The sequence below is a fragment of the Eleutherodactylus coqui genome, chromosome 1, assembly GCF_035609145.1.
Source record: "Eleutherodactylus coqui strain aEleCoq1 chromosome 1, aEleCoq1.hap1, whole genome shotgun sequence".
NCBI classification, from domain to species: domain Eukaryota; kingdom Metazoa; phylum Chordata; class Amphibia; order Anura; family Eleutherodactylidae; genus Eleutherodactylus; species Eleutherodactylus coqui.
This window is the reverse complement of record NC_089837.1, coordinates 101,923,142-101,947,156: the sequence shown is the minus strand read 5'-3', so window position 1 is coordinate 101,947,156 and position 24,015 is coordinate 101,923,142. Positions and strand designations below refer to the sequence as shown.

The 24,015-nt window shown below is 44.7% G+C and overlaps 1 protein-coding gene across 1 annotated transcript in view; it reads left to right on the top strand.

The window, feature by feature from the left end:
- The window catches only part of KLHL6 (kelch like family member 6), a 41,914-nt gene extending 18,610 nt beyond the window's left edge, over positions 1-23,304 (top strand). The window contains exons 4-7 of the mRNA XM_066598237.1: positions 12,261-12,498; positions 14,938-15,140; positions 18,705-18,918; positions 22,054-23,304. Coding sequence (XP_066454334.1) covers positions 12,261-12,498; positions 14,938-15,140; positions 18,705-18,918; positions 22,054-22,355 — 957 coding nt within the window. The 3' untranslated portion in view covers positions 22,356-23,304. The remainder of the gene's footprint in view (positions 1-12,260; positions 12,499-14,937; positions 15,141-18,704; positions 18,919-22,053) is intronic.
- Positions 23,305-24,015: the final 711 nt, after the last annotated feature.

The following is a 24,015-nucleotide window of genomic DNA, read 5'->3' as shown; positions in this document are numbered from 1 at the left end:
AACTCTCCTTCTGGTGACGAGGCTTTGAATATCCCGCCTCCAGCAAGCAAGTGCTATGATTGGTTCGAGCGCCAGCCGATCAGAGCTGGTGCTTGATCATTCACAGCCATTCAGTGAATGACATCCCTGAGTGGCTGTGATTGGCTCATTGAGTGCCAGCTCTGATTGGCTGACCCACAGCACTTGTGAGCCAATCACAGCGCTCGCTTGCTGGAGGAGGGGTATTCAAAGCCTCATCACCAGAAGGAGAGTTCTGTGTGAACACAGAGGACATTGCAGCCTGCCGCATTGCCGCCGGAAATCAGCAGTGCCAGGGACCCAGATGCCGTGGACCAGGTGAGTATAACACCCTCTCCCCCCAAAAAAAACAAAAGAATAAGACACTGTGCCTCTTTTGGGGCAAAAATTTATATAAGACAGTGTCTTATTTTCGGGGAAACGTGTCAGTATTTATTTAATGTGTTAATACTTAGTGGGGCTCCTTTGGCCTGAATGACATCATGCACTCTCCTTGGTATACTTTCTACTAACGTCTGATACACTTCAGCTGGTATTTCCCTCCATTCATCCTGCAAATGTTTCTTAAAGAAAATGGACACTAATCATATTTCCTACCCAAATGTTCCAGTTTGTCCTAAAGATGTTCAGTTGGCTTCAGGCAGGTCAGGACTCTGTGCCGGCCAGCCCAATCATGCAATATCTATATCCTCAAACTAGCGTAAAACAGCGTTGGATTTGTGACAAGGCACGTTGTCTTGTTGGAAGTATTGCTGACCATTTAAAGAGTATTGCCACATTGTTGCAAGACGCCACCAAATCTGCATCTGTGGAATTCGATACCAAAATCTACAGCTCTGTGTGGATTTTGGCAGGTATTAAGCCATTTTCAATTCTACACCAAAGTCCGTAGGTAGTCTACAGATTTGGGTGTTGAATTTACCGCGGCCTGCTGTATGTTGTGTGGCCTATTCTGTCCCGTCTGATAGGTCTCTACAAAATTGTAGGAAAGTGTGGAGTATCACTTACATTCTGTTCTGAGACTGAAGGATGGCAGGAGTGACTTTGAGGCTGTCAGCAACTTAGTGACCAAGTTGTGATGGAATATCTCCCCGATAGGGGAATTCAAGAACCAGTGCTAATACCACCAATACACGAAAAACATCTTGAAACCCCTAATCTATTGAAGAGGATCATCTAGCAGCTTCTACAACTAAAAGCCTATGTGCATATTGGGGTATGACGTGGAATGAGCGCACTCACATCCATTACAATTACAGGCATCAGCACCGTCTCAGTGTGCCTCGACACATTATTTTTGAGCACACTGATAGGATATCTTATCCTGGATGATGTAATTTTCATTTTTTCTTACAGACTAGGACCCATCCGTAATTTTTAACATACACTTTAATAGGTGTACTTTTCCGATTCTGCAGTCTCTGGGTCTACATAACTACAGATACCGTATAAGGGGTGGTTTGGTGTTACAACCACTAATTTTGTTTGATTTATGTTTGTTTGTTTTTGAAGCCTACCAGTTTTTAGATATATAAAATAAAAGTGATGTTTTAGGAGTCAATTCAGTAAAAGGTATGAGAATATATCTGATTCCTCTGCCCTAGTGATTCTCACCAGATGTTTGCAGGATGAATGGAGGGAAATACCAACTGAAGTGTATCAGATGTTAGTAGAGAGTATGCCACAGAGTGTATCTCACGTCATTAGGGCCAAAAGAGGCCCCAAAACGTATTAACAAATGGAAATAAATATTACTTTTGATTCTTGTTCAGGTATCCAATTACTTTTGGTAGGATAGTTTGACTAACATCAATGCATTTTATTAATCTACAATATAAGGTATACAGTAAGCCCTTTACTCATTCTCTGAGACAAGAATGAAGAATTCACACAGCGGGATGCACATGTACCAACCACAAGAGTATTAGTGGAATAAATCACAATTCTTTTTTTTTTGTAAACATATGTTTTAAGAATTTTTGGTTCCTCCATATAAAAAAGTCCTGAAATCCTGCAGTCTAATAATAGTCTGACATTTCCTGTTCTGTAGTGTACTTCTCAGTAGTTATTTCATTATCATCGTAGGCAGAATTACAATGAAAGTTGTCCCCTATATATAGAAAACACAGGATACACCAATTACAATAGGTCAAGGTCACAGCTCACCTCCTCCTCCCTCTCCCTGCACAGTGACCTCTGCACAGGTCACAGAGCATGTCCACAATGCTCTTCCATAGAAGTCAATGAATAGTAACAGTACGGATTCCTATGGTTCATGAGACTGCTATATAGCATATCTCTGAAACTTGTTAAAGGAAGTCTGTCAGCAGTTTTGCCAATGGAGAACAGCAGGCAGTTCTATGTAGGATCAGGGGGATGGATTGTAATAAAACCTTTGTGAATCTTCTCATATTGTGAGCAGCAGTAAAATTAAATTTTATTTTGCGTCTTGTGCTGACGCAAGTGCTCTGGAGGCGGGGCTTGTAGCAGAAGTGCCCTCCTCTCTGTCCATTGAGCTGCTCCACAGCTCTGGCAGCTGTAGCAGTCTCATGGATGGAAGCTATAGCTAGACTGTTGGGTGGGAGGCTTGAGAGAAGGATGCTACAGTACTCTATATGGGAGATGATGAGGGCATGCAGTATAGCATTTTTGTTGACCCAGGGTTGTGAAGCAATCCTATCCAGGAGATAAATCAAACAGTCAAGCTGGCCATTCATTTTAGAAATCTGCCTTTTCCAATCCTTAATTATCTTAATTTATATGTGTGATTGTTCTTAGTAAGAGACACCAAGTAATCTTGTAGATATGATACCTTTTAATGGCTAACAAAAATACATGATGTTATAGCGAGCTTTCGAACCTCTCAGGGTCCTTCTTCAGGCATAATGGAACAAATCTAAAGCGCTACCCATCATGTTGCCCGTATACATAATTTCTTGGCTGATGTTCTGATTGCTAAAAGGGTAATAAGCCACTGCCAGATAGCCCAGCAACTCTATTAACAATGTATGTTTTAAGTCATTGATCTAAAGTAAATCAGTATAGCCCATTCATAGGGGTTGTCCTAAAATGAGATTTTTTTTTCTATTGATCAGTGGTGGTCCTCCGCTTGGGATCAGCATAGTTCTGGCGCCTCTGTCAGTATTGACAGCGCAGTACACAGATAGTGCTGTCCGTATTGCAGTGTCCTGGGGTGGTATTGCAGGCAAAGCTCCCATTATATTCATAACGACATACAGTTCAGTGTTTAATTGATGACAGTCTGTGCATTATCATTTTGTTATGATGGACGGATATGAGAGGTTTTTGAGGGAAAAGTGATTTGATTTTAAAGGTCCGCAAATGTAACTCTTAAGCGGCATAGTCACACCTCAGTGCTGTGTCCCATAGGGGGACCCTGGACACCTGACATACGTGGGGAGCTGGGAGGGTATAGTGCTGACATGTCACGGTGGCACTTACCAGGCTCCTTCCCGGAGGAAACACTCAGCCAAGGCCAGAGTATCACTGCAGGCCACCGGGGACACCCCTAGGATAGGGAGATGTCCACAAAACAGGATAACAGGGCTTGTAGTTGTCACAGGTGACGCCACAGTTCCTTCACACACTGGTATGACCCTCGGCGGAGAATAAATGCAGCCACAAACAGTTCTTGAGTACCACTGGTCTCTAGGAACAGTTAGAGCCTGGTATAAACTTTACTTGGAAAACTTTAAACAGGTAATTCAAGGCAGTTCAGTTAAAGTCTTTACAGTGCAGGCAAGACAAAAGATTTGAGGTCAGGGAGGAAACTCCAAATGACACCGGTCCTGCAGTCCACGTTATCTGCCAGGAACCGCTCCTGGAAAGGGAGCACTCCAGAGAAGGATAGGGGTAGGGTCACTCCACAGACACTCTGACAAAAATTATTTTCTTGCAGTACCTCCACCCACCTTTGGAGCTGCGTGGGTGTGACAATTAAAGGGTGTGCCTCTATGCCATGATCCAGGCTCAGGACGGCCGCGTAGGTAAATTAGAGGATTTATTAGTACCTCTGCATTGGCCTTGAAAAGAAGTAGTTACTTACAAATGCTCTCTCACACTTGGGGGCTCACTCCTCTTACATCCAGCTCACAAGCAGTATGGGATATCTCTTCCCCTTTTCCATGCTTAAGTACATGAGGACTAAAGGTGTCCCCATGTACCTGGACCTCCTGCACAGCAACATTCCTGAAGACATGGACTCCTTTCCCGCTCTCAATCACTCCTATTTATACCTTATCTCATACCACATGACATGACAGACTTGATACATTTACATGCAGGCTTTGGATTTTAGCAGACATTAAAGGGGTTGTCCCGCGGCGAAATGCAATTTTTTTTCAACCTACCCCCGCATTCTGCCCCGTTAAAATCAATACCGTTTGTAATTTAAAAAAAAAAAAATCGCTTACCTCCTTCCCAGTTCGCGCAGCATCTTCTTTTCTTCTTTTAAAGATGGCCGCCGGTCCTTTCCCAATGATGCACCGCGGTTTTCTCCCATGGTGCACCACGGGTCTTCTCCCTTGGTGCACCATGGGCTCTGTGCGGTCCATTGCCGATTCCAGCCTCCTGATTGGCTGGAATCGGCACACGTGACGGGGTGGAGCTACGCGATGATGCGTAGAAGGGGGCGGAGCCAGAACGCCGATCATGCCCGGACCGACCAGAAGGGAGAAGACCCTTCTGCGCAAGCGCGTCTAATCGGGTGATTAGACGCTGAAATTAGACGGAGCCATGGAGACGGGGACGCCAGTAACGGAGCAGGTAAGTGAATAACTTCTGTATGGCTCATATTTAATGCACGATGTATATTACAAAGTGCATTAATATGGCCATACAGAAGTGCTGAACCCCACTTGCTTTCACGAGACAACCCCTTTAACCTCTCAAGTGCTGCAGCTGTGCAACATACATACTGGAAATAACAAGACAGTTTTGCACAGTGCATCAACATAGGAGAACCATGTATGACATTTATGGAGGGAACCAGGATGACATTCTGGGACATTACATCAGCACTACAGCAATGTGAACCAGAAGTAATGTTTGAGTACTGTTTAATTATATAAAACCATCATATCAATCGGATGTGCCCCAGTCAATCACCATCATTATAGAAAAGTGTAGGCTTTTTACACTAAAAATATTGCCACTTCCTCATTTGTAACCTCGAGGGGCATGTGCACAAATTCTAAGCGTCTAGACTCTGGCTCTTCCTCTTTTCTGCAGCTGACTTATTGTACATCTGTATGTCTGTTTGTTTCCATCTCTTATGTACATCATCAAAATTTCCAAATACATGACTCTGCGAAGGGGAACACCACAAACTGAAAGAACAAGTGCAAATGTTCAGTCTTGCCAAAATAGCTAATAATGTTCTACAGCAAATCTTCCTATTTTGTATTCATCTTTTCCAATAGCTACTTATAGTAAAACTCATTTGTCAGTTGTCAATGGTTAGAGGGGAAACTCCAGTAATGTCAGTGGAGGGTAATGGTGCATAAATGAAGAAAGGGGAGGCAAAGTTCAATTTGCAAGATACAAGATCTTTTATTGTACGTTTACTCACATTTGTACACTTCACTGGAGGGAACAACTACGTTGCTCAACACTCCCGGCCCACACAGGACAACAGGCAGGACTGTCAAAGGCTGACAAGTTTTACAGTTGCTTCAAAATAGGATGATAGTGGTGGCTCTCAAAGTCCTAGTCCCTAGGGGGACTGATATAGAGAGGTGTTGCTCCACAAAGGATGACTGCCATATTGTCACTTTCCCTACTGGGTCTCAATGTGCCTGGGCTGCACTCCTTGCAGAGAAGCTCCTCTCCACCCTTGCATCACGGCCAGCCTCACAAACTGCTAGAGTACCTTCTTCTGGGCCACAAGGAAGCCCCAGGCAATATTCAACCCACCGCCAAACCAGATTCCCACCATCACAAGTACTTTTCCCTGGAGATCACTTACCAGTTGACCGTTTTTACATAGAAACATAGTAAATTATGCTTAAGGGAGAAAATTTCCATCTAGTTCAGCCTGTTTCCACTTTCCCTTGTTGATCCAGAGGAAGACAAAAAAAACCCAATGAGGCAGAAGCCAATTTAGCCCATTTGGGGGAAAAAATCCTTCCTGACTCCATAATGACAGTCAGAATTATTCCTGGATCAATGTTTTGAAAGTTCCCACCTGACTACAAGACCCGGATGAACAACGCCACTGATTATTTAATGTCTATATCCTGTAATACCATAGCACTCTAGATAGATGTCTAGTCCCCTCCTAAACTCCTCCATTGATTTTGCCATCACCACGTCCTCAGGCAGAGAGTTCCACAGTCTCACTGCTCTTACAGTAAGCAACCCCCATCTATGTTGGTGATGAAACCTTAGTTCTTCTAGTTGTAGAGGATGCCCTCTTGTTACTGTTTAGTTCTGGCTTTTTCACTGATCACCTTGCTATTGCATATCTGGTCTCAGGAAAGGTTGATGTGCCATAGTCTCCAGTCTGCAGCCTGGTCATCACTGCAGCGGTTGTAATTTGTTGTCTTTGGTGGTACACCTGGGGGAGGAAGACTCGCTCTCCTCCCGTGCACTATGCTCTGCCACCATCGTCACTGCCTAAGCAGGAGGAAGGTTTTTGCTGGTTCTGTACCTGATTACCGAAGCCACAGGGACCAAAGCTCTGCTCCAGCTAGGATTAGTATACAGGCTGGGGTACTCAGCCTGGACAGCAGTTCCATCTTGCCCTCCTAGGTCTCCTTTATCTCATGAAGGAGAACTGTCTCACTCCTGGTTCTGTCAATGGAGCAGTACAACTCCAATAAAATAAAACCCTTACCATTTTAATTTTTAAAGGGGTTGTTCAGGGACCTGCAGTGTCAGAACCTCCACTTCTGGCCCCTTTCAACAGTGTGTCATATTGTATGGCCCCTCTCTCTTTGCCTGTCATGCCATCAAGTGGGCTGGCTGTTCGGCTCATCTTAATAACTAAGCCAGACCTCTTCTCTTCCTCTACATCAGTCATAACAGAGAAGGGGGCTAGCTTAGTTATTCAACAACCAGTCCCTTTAATAACATGATGGGCATAGAGAGAAGACCCTGTGTCAGAAACAGGCTGGAAGTAGAGGTACTAACCAGTGTCAGAGGGGGTTACCCAGGGCCCTCCAGTAAAATTCATTCTGGGAGCCCACTGTGTAGCTACATGCGAATATTACCTGATCCCTGTTCACAAATTCCTCTCCGCTGCATTCTCCATATACTTCAATAGAATGGTGGCTACATTTGCATGCGGCCCTGTTTCCAATAAAGGGTGGAGAATGCAGCGAGAAGGAATTAGTAGACTCCCATTTACCCAATATGTGCACATCTTATGTGTAGCTCATGCAAGCCCACCATGGTTCAAGACCCATTGGGGAATTCATCTGCTCCCCTGTGGGTCAGTCCAAGCCTGGTTCTGACACCGTGGGTCTATGTAAGTATTTAAGCTCCTTGGACAATCCATTTTATTATAGAGTCTTTCTAAATCCCTAGTAGTGAATATATTCTTCAATCACAAGTTTAGGTTATTGCCTTGTTTCAGGCACTGGATGACTAGTCTAGCAGTTGTGAGTCACCTGAGGTAGTCCCTTCCATGTCATCTAATAGACAGCAAGGAGCACTGTTATTAACATTGGCCCCCTTGCCTGTTGGGCCCCTGTGCAGCTGCATACATGCGGTGTGTTCTCACCATGAGTTCCTTAGCAATCCAGGTAGTTTCGAGCCTGTTAGCAGGGGGCACAGAAGACCATCTATTTTTATGTTTAATCAACCATGAAGCGTGAGAGGATGTGGTATAATCATTGAGGCTGTAATAAACTGATCTCATTATTTGTCTGTCACATAAAAAAAAAATGAAGTAATAACGTCTTGAACTGGCAGGAAGTCAGTTGGTCTCCCATGGTCAAAAAGGAAGTATGTGTTGCGCCAGATGGGGCAGCTGTTGATTATTGCTCCTCCATATATTACATAATCAGCTTGAAACAATATTCTTTACTGTGTAAACATTTTGGGAAAAAATGTGCCAAAGTTGTGTTTTTGACTCTTTTTCACTGTCCGTATTGCAGCGGCCTGGTTTCAGTTCAATAGGAGCTGTGCCTGCAGTGCCAAACCGGGCGGCTGCAATGTTGACCCTGCCCGTCTGCTTCTAGCGCTGACTGCACTGACAGCGAACCCGGCAACCAGTGTTTGAGCTTTTGAAATATTTGGTATGGCAAGTTTGCCGCAGTTTTGCAAAAAGTTTAGTTCAGACCGTATTAGCTGACACCTAACCAGAGAACAATGGGGCTGCAATGCGAGAGCACGCACAAGATAGAACAAGCCACCATTTGCTTCCAACATTTCAACGCAGTGCCATGTGGGAAAACATCGGTCATCTGTATGACCCCATTCGTAAAACCTAAAATGATGGGGTGCATTAAAAACCGCTGTCAAACGCCTGCGGGAGAGCAACCTTACCGCTTAAACACATGGACATGTTTTTCTCCCAACGGGACAATACAAAAGCATTGATTTCAATGGTTTCGTCTTCATTAACGGTATTCTTGCCTATTAATTGTATGGGCAAAAAAAGATACCGGCAATAGTTGTGTATACGGCTTATTCACACAACCGTGATTTCAGCGTGTATTACGCCTGCAATACATGGCGACGTGACATGCGGTGAATGTGTTCAGTGAAAGTACATGGGCTTTCATTGATCCATTACCATTAGCGTATAAACAGTGTGTGGATATGTGCGAGAAAAAGATGGCAGCATGCTCTATCTACCCGCATACCACGCAGCGTGAGCCCTATACCTTTGTATGGGCAGCGTATACAACACTCTCCATACGCAATACATTGTGTATGGGTGGCAAAACATATGCAACCGCGCTATGAAACACACTGCGCATGAACGGCTGACGGCTCTTTGCCGCTTTACACATACGGTCGTGTTAATGAAGTCTAAGTGGTCTATTTATTTATACAGTACTCAGTTTATGCTACTTTTTGCTATAAGATCCACAATGTTTTAAGCGGCATTGATCATTTAGCAAGTTTCACTCTTGCTAAAATTGATGAGAAAAGTCAGCATGATCTTGCAGGAGATGTAATTTATACCGGACTTATCACACAAGGATAGAAAAAAGAGAAACTGCAAATATTAGGAGCGAATGTACTGCTGCTCAGAGCAGATATTTCCATGCGGACATAGACAAGCATGACAATACTGTGATGATTTGATAAGCCCACATGCGGGTGCAGCTATCGGTCACGTTGCCGCCACACTTTGGCTGAACCGCGGCTGATATGTGTGGCCGTACCCTTGAAAATATTATTAACTCCTTTTGTATCCAGTTTACAACTCATGTTCTTTTCCATCCATGGTTTTGTTCCAATGTTGTGTATGAAGACGGAAACATGAGATAATGTGATACACAACTGTCCAGATGCCAGAAAGCATTCCTCGTCTTCATGCCTGGTCAGCACAAAAACAGATCTGTCACTAAACTGGCAACCGGCATGGAAGGAGGGGCTGCTGAGCAGTCAGAGATTACACACCGCTATGCCTCTTGCATGTCGTCCAACTTTATATTTATGCCAGGACTCTCCGCAAGTCCTCATCCTTTCCACAGCGAGGTCACCTTCATCCGATTGGGTCACAATCTATTTAAATCACATTGTTTTTCTACTTGATCTATCTTATCGGAGTCAAAGCATAAGGCTGGGTTCACACAGGGCGGAATTGCCGCGGAATTCCATTCCGCGGCATGTCAATTCTTTTTTCGTTTCCGCTGCAGCCTCTCCCCTCTCGTTGGGGAGAGAAAGCTGCAGCGGAATGCCGGCAGTGAAACCGCTCCAAAACCCGCAGGTTTTGAAGCTGTGCTTTTCCAGCAGAATTCTCGGTGCGATCATTCCGCAAGAATTCCGGTGAAAGTCCTCCCAGTGTGAACCCAGCCTAAAGGTGGCACAACATACAGCATTTTTGGGAAAATGTACTTGCAGTTTTTGATGCAGTTATTTAAGCCAAAAAGCCAAAACCTGGAGTGGATTAAAAGAGAATAAGAACTATAAATGAAGGACATCTACTTCCTGCTGGATCCACTTCTGGTTTTGGCTCATAAAACCACTTCAAAAACTGCAAGTGTGTTCCAAAAATGCTGTGTGTAATTCCACCCTAAGGGACCTTTCATACATGCAGAATATTTCTGCAAGATGTACCTAAGGCCTCCTGCACATGGGCGGAAATACTGCAGTGGGATTTCCCGCAGAATTTCCACCTGTGCCCGCCTGCATAGGATTGCATTACAAAACGCAATCCTATGCATACGGCCGCGATCTGTCCACGTGAAAACACACGCGGAAAACAAATCGCGGCATGTTTTATTTATGTGCCATTTTCGCAGAGGCCCAGCACAGAAATGTCAGTACTGCCTGGCCGTCTCCGCTCTGCGTATACGCCGGCTGGCGGGCAGCTGGCGCATAGCAGAGATGCAGGACGCTGGGAGCAGGTGAGCCGCAGGCCTCTGCAGGGACCTGGGTCCACATCCCGTTGCGAGAATTCTCGCAGCGGGATCCGACCCGGCTGTCTGCAGGCGGCCTAAAGACTCTGCACTAAAATCTGCATGTGTACACTGATATCCTTAGGTGCTCCTCTAATGCTAAGCCTTGACCTCTGTATCCTGTATCCATACTCTTCAGTGATCCCCTCACAGGAATAGAGGCCAAATCTGGGATGGTTGAGACACATGCACAAGTAGTGCAGTGTAGTATACCAGCAATTGGATAATTGCATCTTCAAGTCACACGAGGGACAAGTAAAAAGGGTAAAGTTTAAATAAAAAAAAAATTTCCTTAGAAAACTCCCTTTCTTATGAAAAAAAATACACGTTTGGTATCGTCGCGTTCATAAAGACCTGCACTATAAAAATATCATGTCCGGTATACCCCACAATGAATAGTGTAACAAAAAAACTAGACACGGAGAGAATCATTGCTATTCAGCTGCCTGCCAAAAAATGTCATAAAAAGTGATCAAAACGTCTCATGTAGCTTGAAATGGTACCAATGGAAACTAGAACTTGCCTTGCAATAAACCAGACCTCTCACGGGCAAGTTGGCGGAAAAATTGAATGCGATAATGCAAATACGATTAAATAACAAAAGTATTACTATTGTGCAAAAGTAGTAAAATGTATGCGCTATTGCATATAAATGCCGCACATACACAATATAATTGCGCATGTGCAGCGTTTATTACGTACCAGTGGAGAACAATATTGCGCATAAAGGCTTAAACAGACTACCGTGATTTCTTCATGTGTTGCAGACCTGAAAATCATGCTCCTGACGAAGCGAAGCCATTGATTTTAATGGTTTTGTGGTTCACGGCCGTGTTTCTTACACGTGAATAAAATAACTCTTGCCCTATCTTTCTTGCATGTAGTTTGTCCACATGCGATAAAAGATAGGGCGGGACCTATCTTCCTGCTTCTTTTTTTGCCTGCGCGCAATAGTGTGAAGTATGAACTGTAGGGGAAAAAAAGACTTTTGACAGGTCCATACACTAATACGCTTCGCAGCGGCGAGTGTATTTGCGTCGGCGACCATCTGAAGAAGCCCTAAAAAAAGGTAAAATAGAGCTTGTTACATTTCCTTTACGAGTGTATTATACGTACTAGATATACGCAAGTGTGAATGGATCAATGAAAATCGATCTACTTTCATTGACTCCATTCACCATGTATTACACACGTCTACATTGCACGCTTAATACGCAATAAAATTACATTCACGTAATAAATGCTGCGCTCTACCTCTCAGTGTCTCTTTCCAACTTTTTAAATGTCAATTCATCACACCATGTGTCTGTGCTCTGTTACCGGTATGTATATCTATATTCCTTCAGTTACATGGTGTTATACCAGCCTGATAAAGAGGCCTAGAAGCTACAAAAGCGTGATACAGCATTTTTTAGCTAACCAGTAAAGGTGTCACCTCCCTGATACTTCTGTCTTTTATTACAAGAGTATTTAGTATCATAGTGAAGTGTTGCCAAGGATTCTGTACAGAAATGGTTACAATCTACAATGTAACATGTATCAACCCTGACATTTCAAAAGAATTTGTTGCATCAACAGAAGTTTGCTGTGATTGTTTTGATCCCTCTGTAAACACCTTGTAACACTATTTCCCCGGCTATGTAGATCATTTCAGAGAGAACAAAACCGCGGATTCATGAATTTCAGTCTGAAGTCTTTATGATAATCGGAGGTTGCACAAAAGATGAGAAGTTTGTTACTGAGGTTACTTGCCTTGATCCTTTAAGAAGAAGCCGCCTAGAAGTGGCAAAATTGCCCATGTGCGAGCAAGAAGGGGACAGTGAACTGAAGAAATGGGTGGAATTTGCATGTATAACTTTCAAAAATGAGGTCTACATATCAGGTATGTGCAGGGATGGATAGGTAGTTGTTATCTCCGAAGTCTTATTTCTTCTTAAATGGGTTAACAGAATATGTGATGAATGTCTAACAGCAGGGGGTCCCGCCTCTGGGAGCTTGGTTGTTTAACTCCCACAGACATCAATGAAGGAAGCCACACACTTGTGTGGCTACATCTTCTTTAAAAGGGTTTTCCCACTAATGACATTATTCCCTATCCAGAGTATAGGCGATAAATGTCTATCTACCTGACTGCTCTTTCAGCTTCTCCTTTGCTGGCTCTACCTCCCCTCCTCTTCCCCTGGCTGTTGGGGTCTCCCAGGGCTTGGTCCTCGGCCCCCTCCTTTTCTCTGGCCCTATTGGACAAACCATCAGGAGTTTTGGTCTCCAATACCACCTCTACGCTGACAACACCCAGTTATACACCTCTTCCCGTGACATCACAGCAATAGTCCTCCAGAACGCCACCGACTGTCTGTCTACTCTCTCTACCTAAAACTAAACCTCTCTAAGACTGACCTACTGGTATTTCCACCCTCCACTAACCAACCTCATCCTCACATCTCCATCTCAGTGTGTGGCGCCACCATAACGCCTAGACAACATGCCCGCTGCCTTGGGGTCATATTCGACTCTGATCTATCATTTACCCCCTACATTCAATCTCTCGCCCGAACATGTCAGCTGCACCTCAAGAACATTGCAAGAATCCGCTCTTTTCTCACCGTGGACACGCTAAAAATGCTTATTGTTGCCCTCGTCCACTCTCGGCTCGATTATTGGAACTCGTTGCTGATCGGCCTCCCAAACTCCACCCCTTCCAATCGACTGTGAATGCAGCAGCCAGGCTCATCTTCCTGTCCAACCGCTACTCGGATGCCTCTGCCCTGTGCCAGTCACTGCACTGGCTGCCCGTCAAATACAGAATTCAATTTAAACTCGCTGCCTTCATCCACAAAGCCCTCCACAGAGCAGCGCTCCCCCCCCATATTGCCTCCCTCACCTCAATCCATCGCCCAGCATGGGCTCTCCACTCTGCTAATGAAACAAGACTGCGCGCCCCTCTAATTTGAACTTCTCATTCCCGCCTCCAAGACTACTCCAGAGCAGCACCGGTCCTCTGGAATGCACTACCAAAGGCTATCCGGGCAATCCAGGACTCGCAGAACTTCAGGCGTGCTCTAAAAACGCACGTCTTCAGGGGGGCATACCGCATTCCCTAAACAAACCCCTCTACTCCGCCTGATAACATGCTCCCTGACCTACTGACTGCAATCCCTGCTAGCCACCATCAATTACCCCTGCAGTCATACCGTTTCTGCCGTCACACGGCCAAATGTCTGACCATTGTCTATGTGTGTATCATCCCTCACTCTCCACCTCGCCATACCGTGCACAGCTCCAGCCCTTTACCTTTTGTATCACCCCATTACTTGTAGTATGTAAGCTCGTTGGAGCAGGACCCGCACGCCTACTATTTCCATCAGCTGATTACTATGTAACCGTGGTTCTGTAATTTTTGTACTTTTCTCTTTCTGTATTCCCCGTTGCGGAATATGTTGGCGCTATCCAAATAAAAATTATTATTGTAATTCCTGGCAGTCCGACCAGTGGTTCCCTCATCTGTGCACCACAAGCTGCCTATGTGAATGCAGCAGTGATGTGTGTGTGTGAAACTATCGCTCTATTCACTTCTATGGGACAGAGGAAGATTACTGAGCAAATCAATGCCTCTCCATTCCATAAAATGGAGAGGCAGTCACACACACCACTGCTCCATTCACATAGGGAATTTGGGGTGCACAGATGACTGAATCACTGGGGTCCCTGCAATTGGATCCCCAGCAATCAGATATTTATCACCTATACTGTAGACTGGGAATGCATGTCATAAGTGGGGAGCCCCCTAAAAGGGGTTGTCCGTTTACTTTTTGAAAATGTATTGGCAGGTGCAGATGTGTGAGAAAAAAGAAATACAACAGTACTTACCCATTATCATCCCTGCCGATCCATCAGTGCCGCCCTGAGGTTATCCTGGTCTCTGTCGACAGCAGATTGGCAGGCATCGGTCACCTGACTTCCACCACCAACAAAGACTGGGATAACTGCGGGGCTGCAACACTGGATCACTGGAGTCAATGATGGATAAATGCTGATGTATTGTTATTTTCATACATTCGCACCTGACATTACATTTTCAAAAAGTAACCGGACATCCCCTTTAACTTCACATGGATTCGCAGTTTTGCGTGAGTGAACAGGGGTCTAGGGACTTTCTGTGAAACCTCTCCATCAGACAGTTAGGGCTTATCCTATAGATATGCCATATATGTCTAAAATAGCAACCATCATACATACAGTATGAAAACACATTTTGTCATACTAACCAATAGAAACAATGTATGTAAATGATGAAAAATGGCATAAAAATGTTATTTTATAGGTGGTAAAGAAACACAGCATGAAGTATGGAAATATAATTCCTCTATTAACAAGTGGATACAGATCGAGTATTTAAGTGTGGGCAGATGGAGGCACAAGATGGCGGCACTGTGTGGCAAGGTGTATGCTGTTGGTGGTTTTGATGGCACCCAACGGATTTACAGTGTTGAAGCTTATGATGCATTCCACAATTGCTGGACTGAGGTGTGTCACCATTATTACTTATTGCAGACCTTTATTACTTCCGTGTGATGTTCAGGTTCAAATATATGTAATATACAGATTTTGCTGAGGATTTACAGCGGATTTCACGCAGCTACATCGAGAAAGGTGAAATCCACAAGAGAAATTGACATTCTGTGAGTTTAAAAATGTTAATTGTCGCATAGAGAGAGGCAGCTGCCGAGCACCTATGGCACCGCTTACACTAGAGGAGAAGGATCCAAAAGGTTTTCTGTCAGACAACAGTCGTCTGCTCCTATACACATTAGATTACTGTGTATAGCTAGCATTAAAAGGGACGTCCCACTTCTAGTAGTTTAGCTGCAGACAGTTCCTTACATTGTGCAGTGGCTAAGGATGGTACTGCAGGTTGAGTCTTATTGACGCAAATAAAGTTCAGCCTGCAGTACCAATACGGACCACTGTACAGTGTACGGAGCTGTCTGCTTCCTGCAGCAAAGCAACCCCTTTAAATATGTCTATATAGCAAAGCAATATAGCCAACAATAATGACCTTTTTACATGGTCTGATGATGGGGCATGGATGTCCATATGAACATTCGTTTGCCTGATCATCGGTCCACCTGATTATGCAGGCAATCAGCCAATGAACAAGTAAAATGCTCATTCATTAGCTATTTGTATGTTTTGGGCAGGTGTAAGTGGGACCATGCAAACGCATGGGCGAATATTTGTGCTCCTGTGCAAATATTTAATTGCACACATATGCATAAACAATGGCAAAGCCACCTCCTCAAATATTGGAGAATGTTCCAGATGCTCTGCAGGTGTCGTATTTAAGATAAGGAACTACGTTACAGCTCCAGTGGGGGGCAGCACCAGGCAGAGGATGGCAGTGGTGTGTGGCTTAGCAGTACACAGAAAGGCACAGGGAAGATGTAGCCCAGAAGAGAGATAGCTGGGGCTGCACAGAACCAGCATTTATGTGGTGGGGACTGTTGAGTAGGGAAAAGACAAGAAAGCTGCAGTAGTCTAGGAGCAGTTAAGAGGCTATGAATTGTCTGAAGAGACTGTTAACGCCACAAGCCATACGTGTGATCGTTCACCCATGCTGGAGGGACTCGGCCAGAGACCAAGTGACCAGAAAGCCCTGATGAACTGGGGGCCGAAAATGACAACTTGCATGGAATGAGAGGGAGACTCCCTTCCCACAGGGGAAGAAGAAGCTGACAGCGCCAAGGATCCGGGACAAGGACAGCGCAAGCTGCCGAACACTTAAGACCATCCAACGACTATGTAGTGTCTACAGACTAGGGACTATGACAGCATTAAGCCAGGGTTATAACGTAATGCTGACATTTACTGAGTTAGTGAGCGATGCCGTGTGTGGTATAGTTGGTGAGCGGTGTGATGTGTAATGACGCAGGGTGTAAAAGTATATTGCAATAGGGGTTCATATATAAATAATGATGTGACGCGGTGATGCTTTAAACCGGGGATAACAAGGCACATTGGAGGAGCAGCGTTATGCACAATTATTATGGTGTACGTGAGACAGGAGCGCTGAAATGGAAACGTCTTGCACCTATGGGGCATTTAGTCCTTGTTGACACGGGTCTCCAAGAATATGATTTACTCTGTCAACTGCAGTGCACTAAGGCCGCGAAGATAGAGTAATGCCACGGACCTTAGTCAACGAAGTATGTAGTAATATGATGGAGAGTTATAAGAGAGACTGAAGTGCCTTGCCAGTCAGAGGTCCAGGCACGTTTGTAATGTGAAACCGGTTGAGTTTTCGTATTACTTAACCCTTGTTTTCGTTTCAGTAAAAGTTAATTTTATAAAATGTCTGCCCCACCTCCGTCTGTCACTGCCGCGCCATACACATCATCATTCTGCTTCACAGGCAAAAACAGCTTGCTCAACAGCCGTATGTCTCTGTGCAGTAGTTTAGGAGAAACTTTCATTTGATTAGTAGCATCCAGGCACAGAAGTAGTCCTGCATATTAATGAGCTGCAGGCTGGCCACACCCACCCCTCCCTCCAGCCAATGATTGACAGATCTCTCTCTATACAGTAATAGGCAGATAGCAGTCAGTCATTGGCTGGAGGGCAGGGGGTGTAGCTAACCTGCAGCTTATGAATATCCTGGACTACTTGAAGTAGTCCTCTATCCATGAGCTGCTACTGATACACTGCAAGTTTCTCCAAGGCTACTGCACAGATTCATACAGCAGGCATATCGCTGTAATCAGTGTGACTGGCACCACCTTATGATGATCTCAGAGAGGGGTCCAAAAAGATGGTGACAGAGTCTCTCTAAGTGTATCTGCCCCACAGATCTGAACATTAAACAATGGAAAGCAAAGCACAGTAAGTTAGTCCGGCTTCACATCTGCATCAGAAACTCCGGTTGGAGGTTCCATCGCTGATCCGGCTGAAAATACTGGAAGAAAAAGCGCTGCATGTAGCACTTTTTTGTCCACCCAAAAGGCGGGCCACTGCGCGGAAAGCGGGCAGACCCTATTAAAGTCAATGGGGTCCGACTGCCACTGTTTGGTTCCGTCCAGAGATTGACCCGTTCGGCCGTGGGTATTCCCCTTTCCTGATCCCGAATGGAGCAGGAAAGTGAAATCCGCAATGCAGATGTGAAACCATCCTTTATTCTTTTCAAAGGAGACCGGTGAAGACATATTAAAGTGGCAATGATGAAATATAGGCTTATGATCGGCGCTTCAAACAAGCAGAACGCATGCCGGTATTATATAATAATGTCCAAAGATTCATTGGTTTTTAGTGGCCATTATTAGCAGTGGTGATGTTTGCTGTTCGTGCATGAGTGGATTGAGTATACAGAATTACAGTGATCTGAAGACTTCTGCATATCTGTAACTGCTGGGTTACGGCAAACAAACGCCAAGATCCAACTGTGTCACTCTGATGCAATGGGGTCATTAACATTTAAGAGACTGGCATTGCGATCACAGCATAGGTAATAAATGTTTGATCGTTAGGAGTCTGACCACTGGACCCCCGGGATCATGAGAACCGTGTACCCCAGAGTCCCTGGGTGACCACTGCCTTTGACTTCTGTAGCACCCAGGGAGATAGTGTATGGCTCCATAGACTTGGATGTAAAATTGGAAAGCCCTTGCATAGAAGACTAAAAATACTCATAGATAGTAATTAGAGATGAGCACGTATACTCGCTAAGGCACATTACTCGAGCGAGTACTGCCTTAGCCGAGTATCTCCCCGCTCATCTCTAAAGATTCAGGGGCCGGCGGGCCGCGGGGAGCAGCAGGGGAGAGCAGGGAGGAAAGGGGGGGGGGAGATCTCTCTCTCCCTCTCCCCCCCCCCGCTCCTCCCCACTCCCCGCCTAAACTCACCTGTCACCCACGCTGGCCCCCGAATCTTTAGAGACAAGTGCGGAGATACTCGGCTAAGGCACTACTCGCTCGAGTAATATGCCTTAGCGAGTATACTCGCTCATCTCTAATAGTAATGCAAGATAATTTGTAACATTTTACATTTCCTCACTACACCCCATTACAATCTCTATCCACTCTCCTTGTGTTCCTATAGGTGGCGCCATTAATAATCAGCGTGAGTTCATTTGCTGCAGCAAATCACAAAAACAAGCTTTATGTTATTGGGGGTGGACCCAATGGGAAACTGGCCACGGATAAAACTCAGTGCTACGACCCTTCTACCAACAAGTGGAGCTTAAAGTCACCAATGCCAGTCGAGGCTAAATGTATCAATGCTGTCAGCTTCCATGATCACCTCTATGTCGTTGGTAAGTCGTTTCATCATTTTACGGTCTTTAGGACAAAGCAACATGTCGGGCAGGTCATCTCACCTTGGCATTGTCTATCTTAGGGACAGCGTTTTTATGGGATTATGCCAGGGGCGTTTGTCACAGCTGCCGAAAACGGAACTCCCGAACCAAACTAACGCAACCATTCACATGCATTAGTGAAACGAACATGGCTTTGGTGCCTATTTTACATGGCTTCCATTCATTTCCGTCACATTTTGGGTACATAGATCACTACACTATTCTATACTCCGACTATAATGGAAATGAACGGAATGCTTGCAAAACGGAAACCAAAGTGATGTTCGTTTCACTAATGCATGGGAATGGTTCCGTTTTTTACTGTATGGGGTTCCACCATAACAATACTGTTGTCTGCAGCTGTGATGGAGCCCCCAAACGTAATCCCACGGCGTAGTACAAAACACTGTGCGGATGCTCCCTCAATAGAGTGCACAGGGCTTGCAATCTAGGCCGGCATCACCAGGGCGTAAGCATATTTAAGTGCTCATTTGATCGTTGGGCATTACGTTTTTGCACGCATGTGTGCCTATTTTACTGTATTTTTGCATGGGCATGGCCTGCATATTTGCGCATGCAAAAAAACACGCTAGCATGCTCCCTTTGATTTCAATGGGCAATTAAGTATAATTAGTTTAGTATGTGCTATTATTGTCCACAATGCGCATTAAAATAAAACATGCAGCATTTTTTTGCGCGACTGAAATACGCACCATACATGTACAGCGCAGTGCAGGAATTCCTGCCCCTCTGCACCTTACCTGTACATCACATATCAAGAAGGGATTAAAAATGTAAACGTGCGCTTAAAATGCATTATACGTTTTTCGGATCCGCAAAACGTTTGTGCCGGGGGGATGGGCCTTAGTTCTAAGTTCTCAACCCATAGTACATGTGCCCTAGAGCAGTGGTTTTCAACTCTACTCCTCAAGTACCACCACAGGTCATGATCTAAGCATATCCTGTGGAGAGAATACCTGTGGCATTGGTAATAAAGGGATCATTTGTGAAATACTAAGGAAATCCTAAAAACATGACCTGTTGGGGGGACTTGAAGACTGGAGTTGAGAAACACTGCTCTCTGGGTTATTAGAATGTCCTCATGCTGTGCTTCTAATAGATGCATGATCATGGAGTTGATCCGTCTCAATTTCATCTACAGATTTGGCATCCAACACAAGGAAAACCATTGTCAGTAGTTGAAGGACAATATCTTTTTTTTTTTTTTTTTTTATTAAATCAAGTTTTATTAAGGTTTTTGAGTAAATTCACAAATAATACAGCAACAATGACATATGAAGGCAGACAAACAAATTGTCGTAGGCCGCAGATACAACCTGTACTGTAACATTTTCTGGAGGTAACCTTGAGGAATCCCTCCTTGAGAAGCATCAGAGACTGATCTGATAGCTTTATAAACCAGGGGTCCCAAAAGCAGGAGCCCCATCCGAGGTCTGCGCTCCAATGAAACATTAACATCCTATGATAACAGACACGAGACATACGACACAAAAGGGAAGGGTAGCACAGTATAGAAATATTATAGCGAGATGGGATAAAGCAAAGTGAGCAGACATGAGGGGAAGGGTGGGGGGGGGGGGAGACTGGGGGGGGGGGGGGTAATCGTCCAGTCTATGCAGGGTGGGTCCGTCCTCTGAATGATAGTCAGTCCCGCGGAGTGCATGCAGTTATATTTTTGTAAACAGGGGTTGAGCCGGGGTTCCTGCTCATAGTAATGACCTGTGTTAATGTCTTTCCGGGAAAGACGGAGTCGGTATGGATTCCCTCCCGTGGCGGGGGGGGGGGGGGGGGGGGGGAGGGGGGGAGCGGAGAGCTCCTTATAGCGGGCCAGATGGAATGCTCTACTGGGTTGTTTAGTGACTTAGATCAAGCGAGGTACGTCTCAGCTCTCTCCAAGGGCCCCATATGTGAAGGAACTTATCGTAAGCTCCATTGGACCAACTAGAGAGTTCCTCTAAATTGCAGATACCGTCCACCTTTGCCAACCATTGAGCTGCCGAAGGGGTAGTTTTTTGGAGCCACAGAGTAGGTATCAAGGCTTTGGCGGCGTCTATCAGGAAGGCGATGAGCCTATTCTTCTTTGGGTGAAACGCAGGAGACGGTCTCCATAAGAAAATCATCTCGGGGGAGAGGTGCACAGCCGGGGCAAGTTTCCTCACGACCCCCTCCACCTCCCTCCAAAAGGGTGCCAACACTGAGCAACTCCACCAGATATGTAGGTATGAGCCTGGATCCTTGTCACATCTCCAGCATCTCCCATGCGAAGCTAGTTTGTAAGCGTGGAGCCATTGTGGCGTTTTATACCACCTGACAAGCAGTTTGTAGTGGCTTTCTTGAGCCAATACACAAGGAGATAAGCCGAACAAAGTGTTCAGAATTGACTGAGTGTCGCTTGAGGAGAGGGTGATGTTTAACTCCTTTTCCCACGATAGTAGGAAAGAGGGTTTGGTTGAGGGTGAAGGACAATATCTTAAAGGGGTTCTATCAGCCTAGTAAAAGGATCTAATAAAGGCTGGCTGCACACAGGTGGATTTGCATTGTGAAATCCGGGCAGACGTCCGCCCCCGGATTTCCACTCGCGGAGGAGAAATCTCAGCATGCTCCATTTCTGTGCGGATTCCGCATGAACGGCTTCCAATTAAGTCAATGGAAGCCGTCCGATCCGCAGCCCTTCCGCAATGACATTGTGGAAAGGTCGCAGATTTGGCATTATCGCCCAGCACCGCTGCTGGAAAAGCCAGGATTTAAAAAAAAAAAAATATACTGAGTATTTCCGACGGATCGCTGTGCGGCCCTCGGATTCCGCTGTGGGATTCGGCATGCAGAATCTGACCTACCCGTGGGCAGGCGGCCAAACTGTGCCTCTCTTGTCATTTAGCCATGTTTGGTATTACAGCTTATCCCGATTCATTGCAATGCCAGAAACAGCTGTCTGATTTCGCCATGGGAGGATTCCGGGATTTTGTTTTCCCGCTATAATGGATCAGGAAATCGACTCTCCAAATGAAAAAGCAAGCGCAGATGGGAATGTGGCTTTACCTGTCTGTTAATATCTGCCTTCTGTCTGTACAGGTGGAGCGATGAAGGCGTTATACGCATACAACCCTCTAGAAGACTCTTGGAGTTTAGTAACAAAGTTCAGCCATGAACGAGCAAGCTGCGGGATTGCTGCATGCTGCAATAAAATATTCATCACGGGCGGCCGAGACGAGAGGAACGAGGTGATCGCTACTGTTCTGTGCTGGGACATGGAGGCAGGAAAACTGACTGAGGAATGTGTCCTCCCTCGAGGGGTTTCCCATCATAGCAGCGTCACGATAAGAAAATCGTACACTCACATTCGTAGGATAGTTGCGGGAGCTGTTTCTGTCTGATCTCCGAGGGGTCGTTGTTCTAGCACTGTCTAATGTTTAAATTATTTTTTAATTTATTGTAATCACTGATACATTAGTATCACGAAGTACAAGGCATAAAATGTTATTTAGATACTGGAATCTGAATGCTTCGTCACAAGAACTGGCCACGATGGCTTTATTTTTTGTCTATATTTCCATTAATTTGCTCAAAATAATGTTTTCTATTTGGAAATTGGATATGTTTTTCCATTTTATAGCATCTGTTTTCCAGTTTTTGAAACTTTTTGAAATCAACGGAGATGCTAAGGAAAGGGAATAGTTCCAAAACACATATGGGTGATCATGTGGATAATGTAGGCAGTGTCAGACTTTGGTTCCTTGGGCCCTATATTATACAGCATAGGTGTATGCCCACTTTGATATCGCTGTACTCACAGGACAAATCATCTGTGAATCAACTAATAAGAGATAGACTCTGATGGTAAGTGACTGACTCCAGGTCAGCTCTTCTGCTAGATCTTTGGGGCATATTGTTGTGTCAGAGTCCGGGCCGAAGGATGATCGCCTGCTGCTCTGGTGGTTTACTTCAATTCCGAATGTAGGAGTGCTTTCCCCCTGTGTACGAATCCAGATAGACCTAAAGGGTACTGTGTTGGGGTGTTCTATAGAAGAAACATGTAGATATGTAAATTCACTGACATGGTGAGATGAGAGCGAGAGGGAAAAACATACCTCCTTAGCTTCAAAAATGGCTGCTGTAACTTCCTGTATCTACAGGCATTCGTGAGCACAGATATGTTTTGTTCTATTACACTTGTCATGTCCATGGTTTCATCTGCTCACACAAAAATGTGTATTTTGTATAAAATTGTACAATTGTATCATAGAAGTTTTCCTATTTCTCCAATGTTCACTTTTGTTTTTTGTAATGTTTTTTATACTGAATTTTATATTGTATTAAAATTAAATAAAAATGAGGAATACAACAATAAAAGTGGTTAATGTTATAAAAAACAGACTCTGAGACATAGAGTTTGCATTTCGGTTCATCCGAGGTAAGAAAGTATAGGCTAATACTACAAAAAAGGTCCTTTTACATGGGCCAGTTATGGAGCTTGAATGTTCCTCTGAATACTTGTTCACCCAACAGTTGGGTCATCTATAGGAACCAATGCTCAGCCAGCTCTGTGATCGGTGATACATTTCCCCTTGTGACAGGGGGATGTATAGCTGACCTTTGGGATTGAATGATCATAGTAGAGTTTGTTCATCTCAACCTTTGTAAAAGGGACTGAAATGAACACTTATTGACATGCGTGTTGATCGGGATTCATTTCATTGGGCTGAAAAATTGGCCCATGTAGAAGGACCATTCGTTAAAAGTAGAATTAAAGTACCTGTACAACTCGTGTGGCATCAATTTTCCCTTCCAGATAGACGTCAACCTGGATAGACTCTGGCTTGGGTGTGGTACTCAGGAGCAGGAGAGAGACGTTCCAGGTTACGAAGTCAAATCTACAAATTTATTAAAACAATCTTAAAAACATGAATGATGGTCGGCAGACCTCCACTTTCAATATAGTGCAACGCGTTTCAGTTATTAATCGTGGTACAGAAGACCGGGTGAAAGCACCTACTCTTTAAAACAAACGGCACCTATGGGAAATTGGATATATTG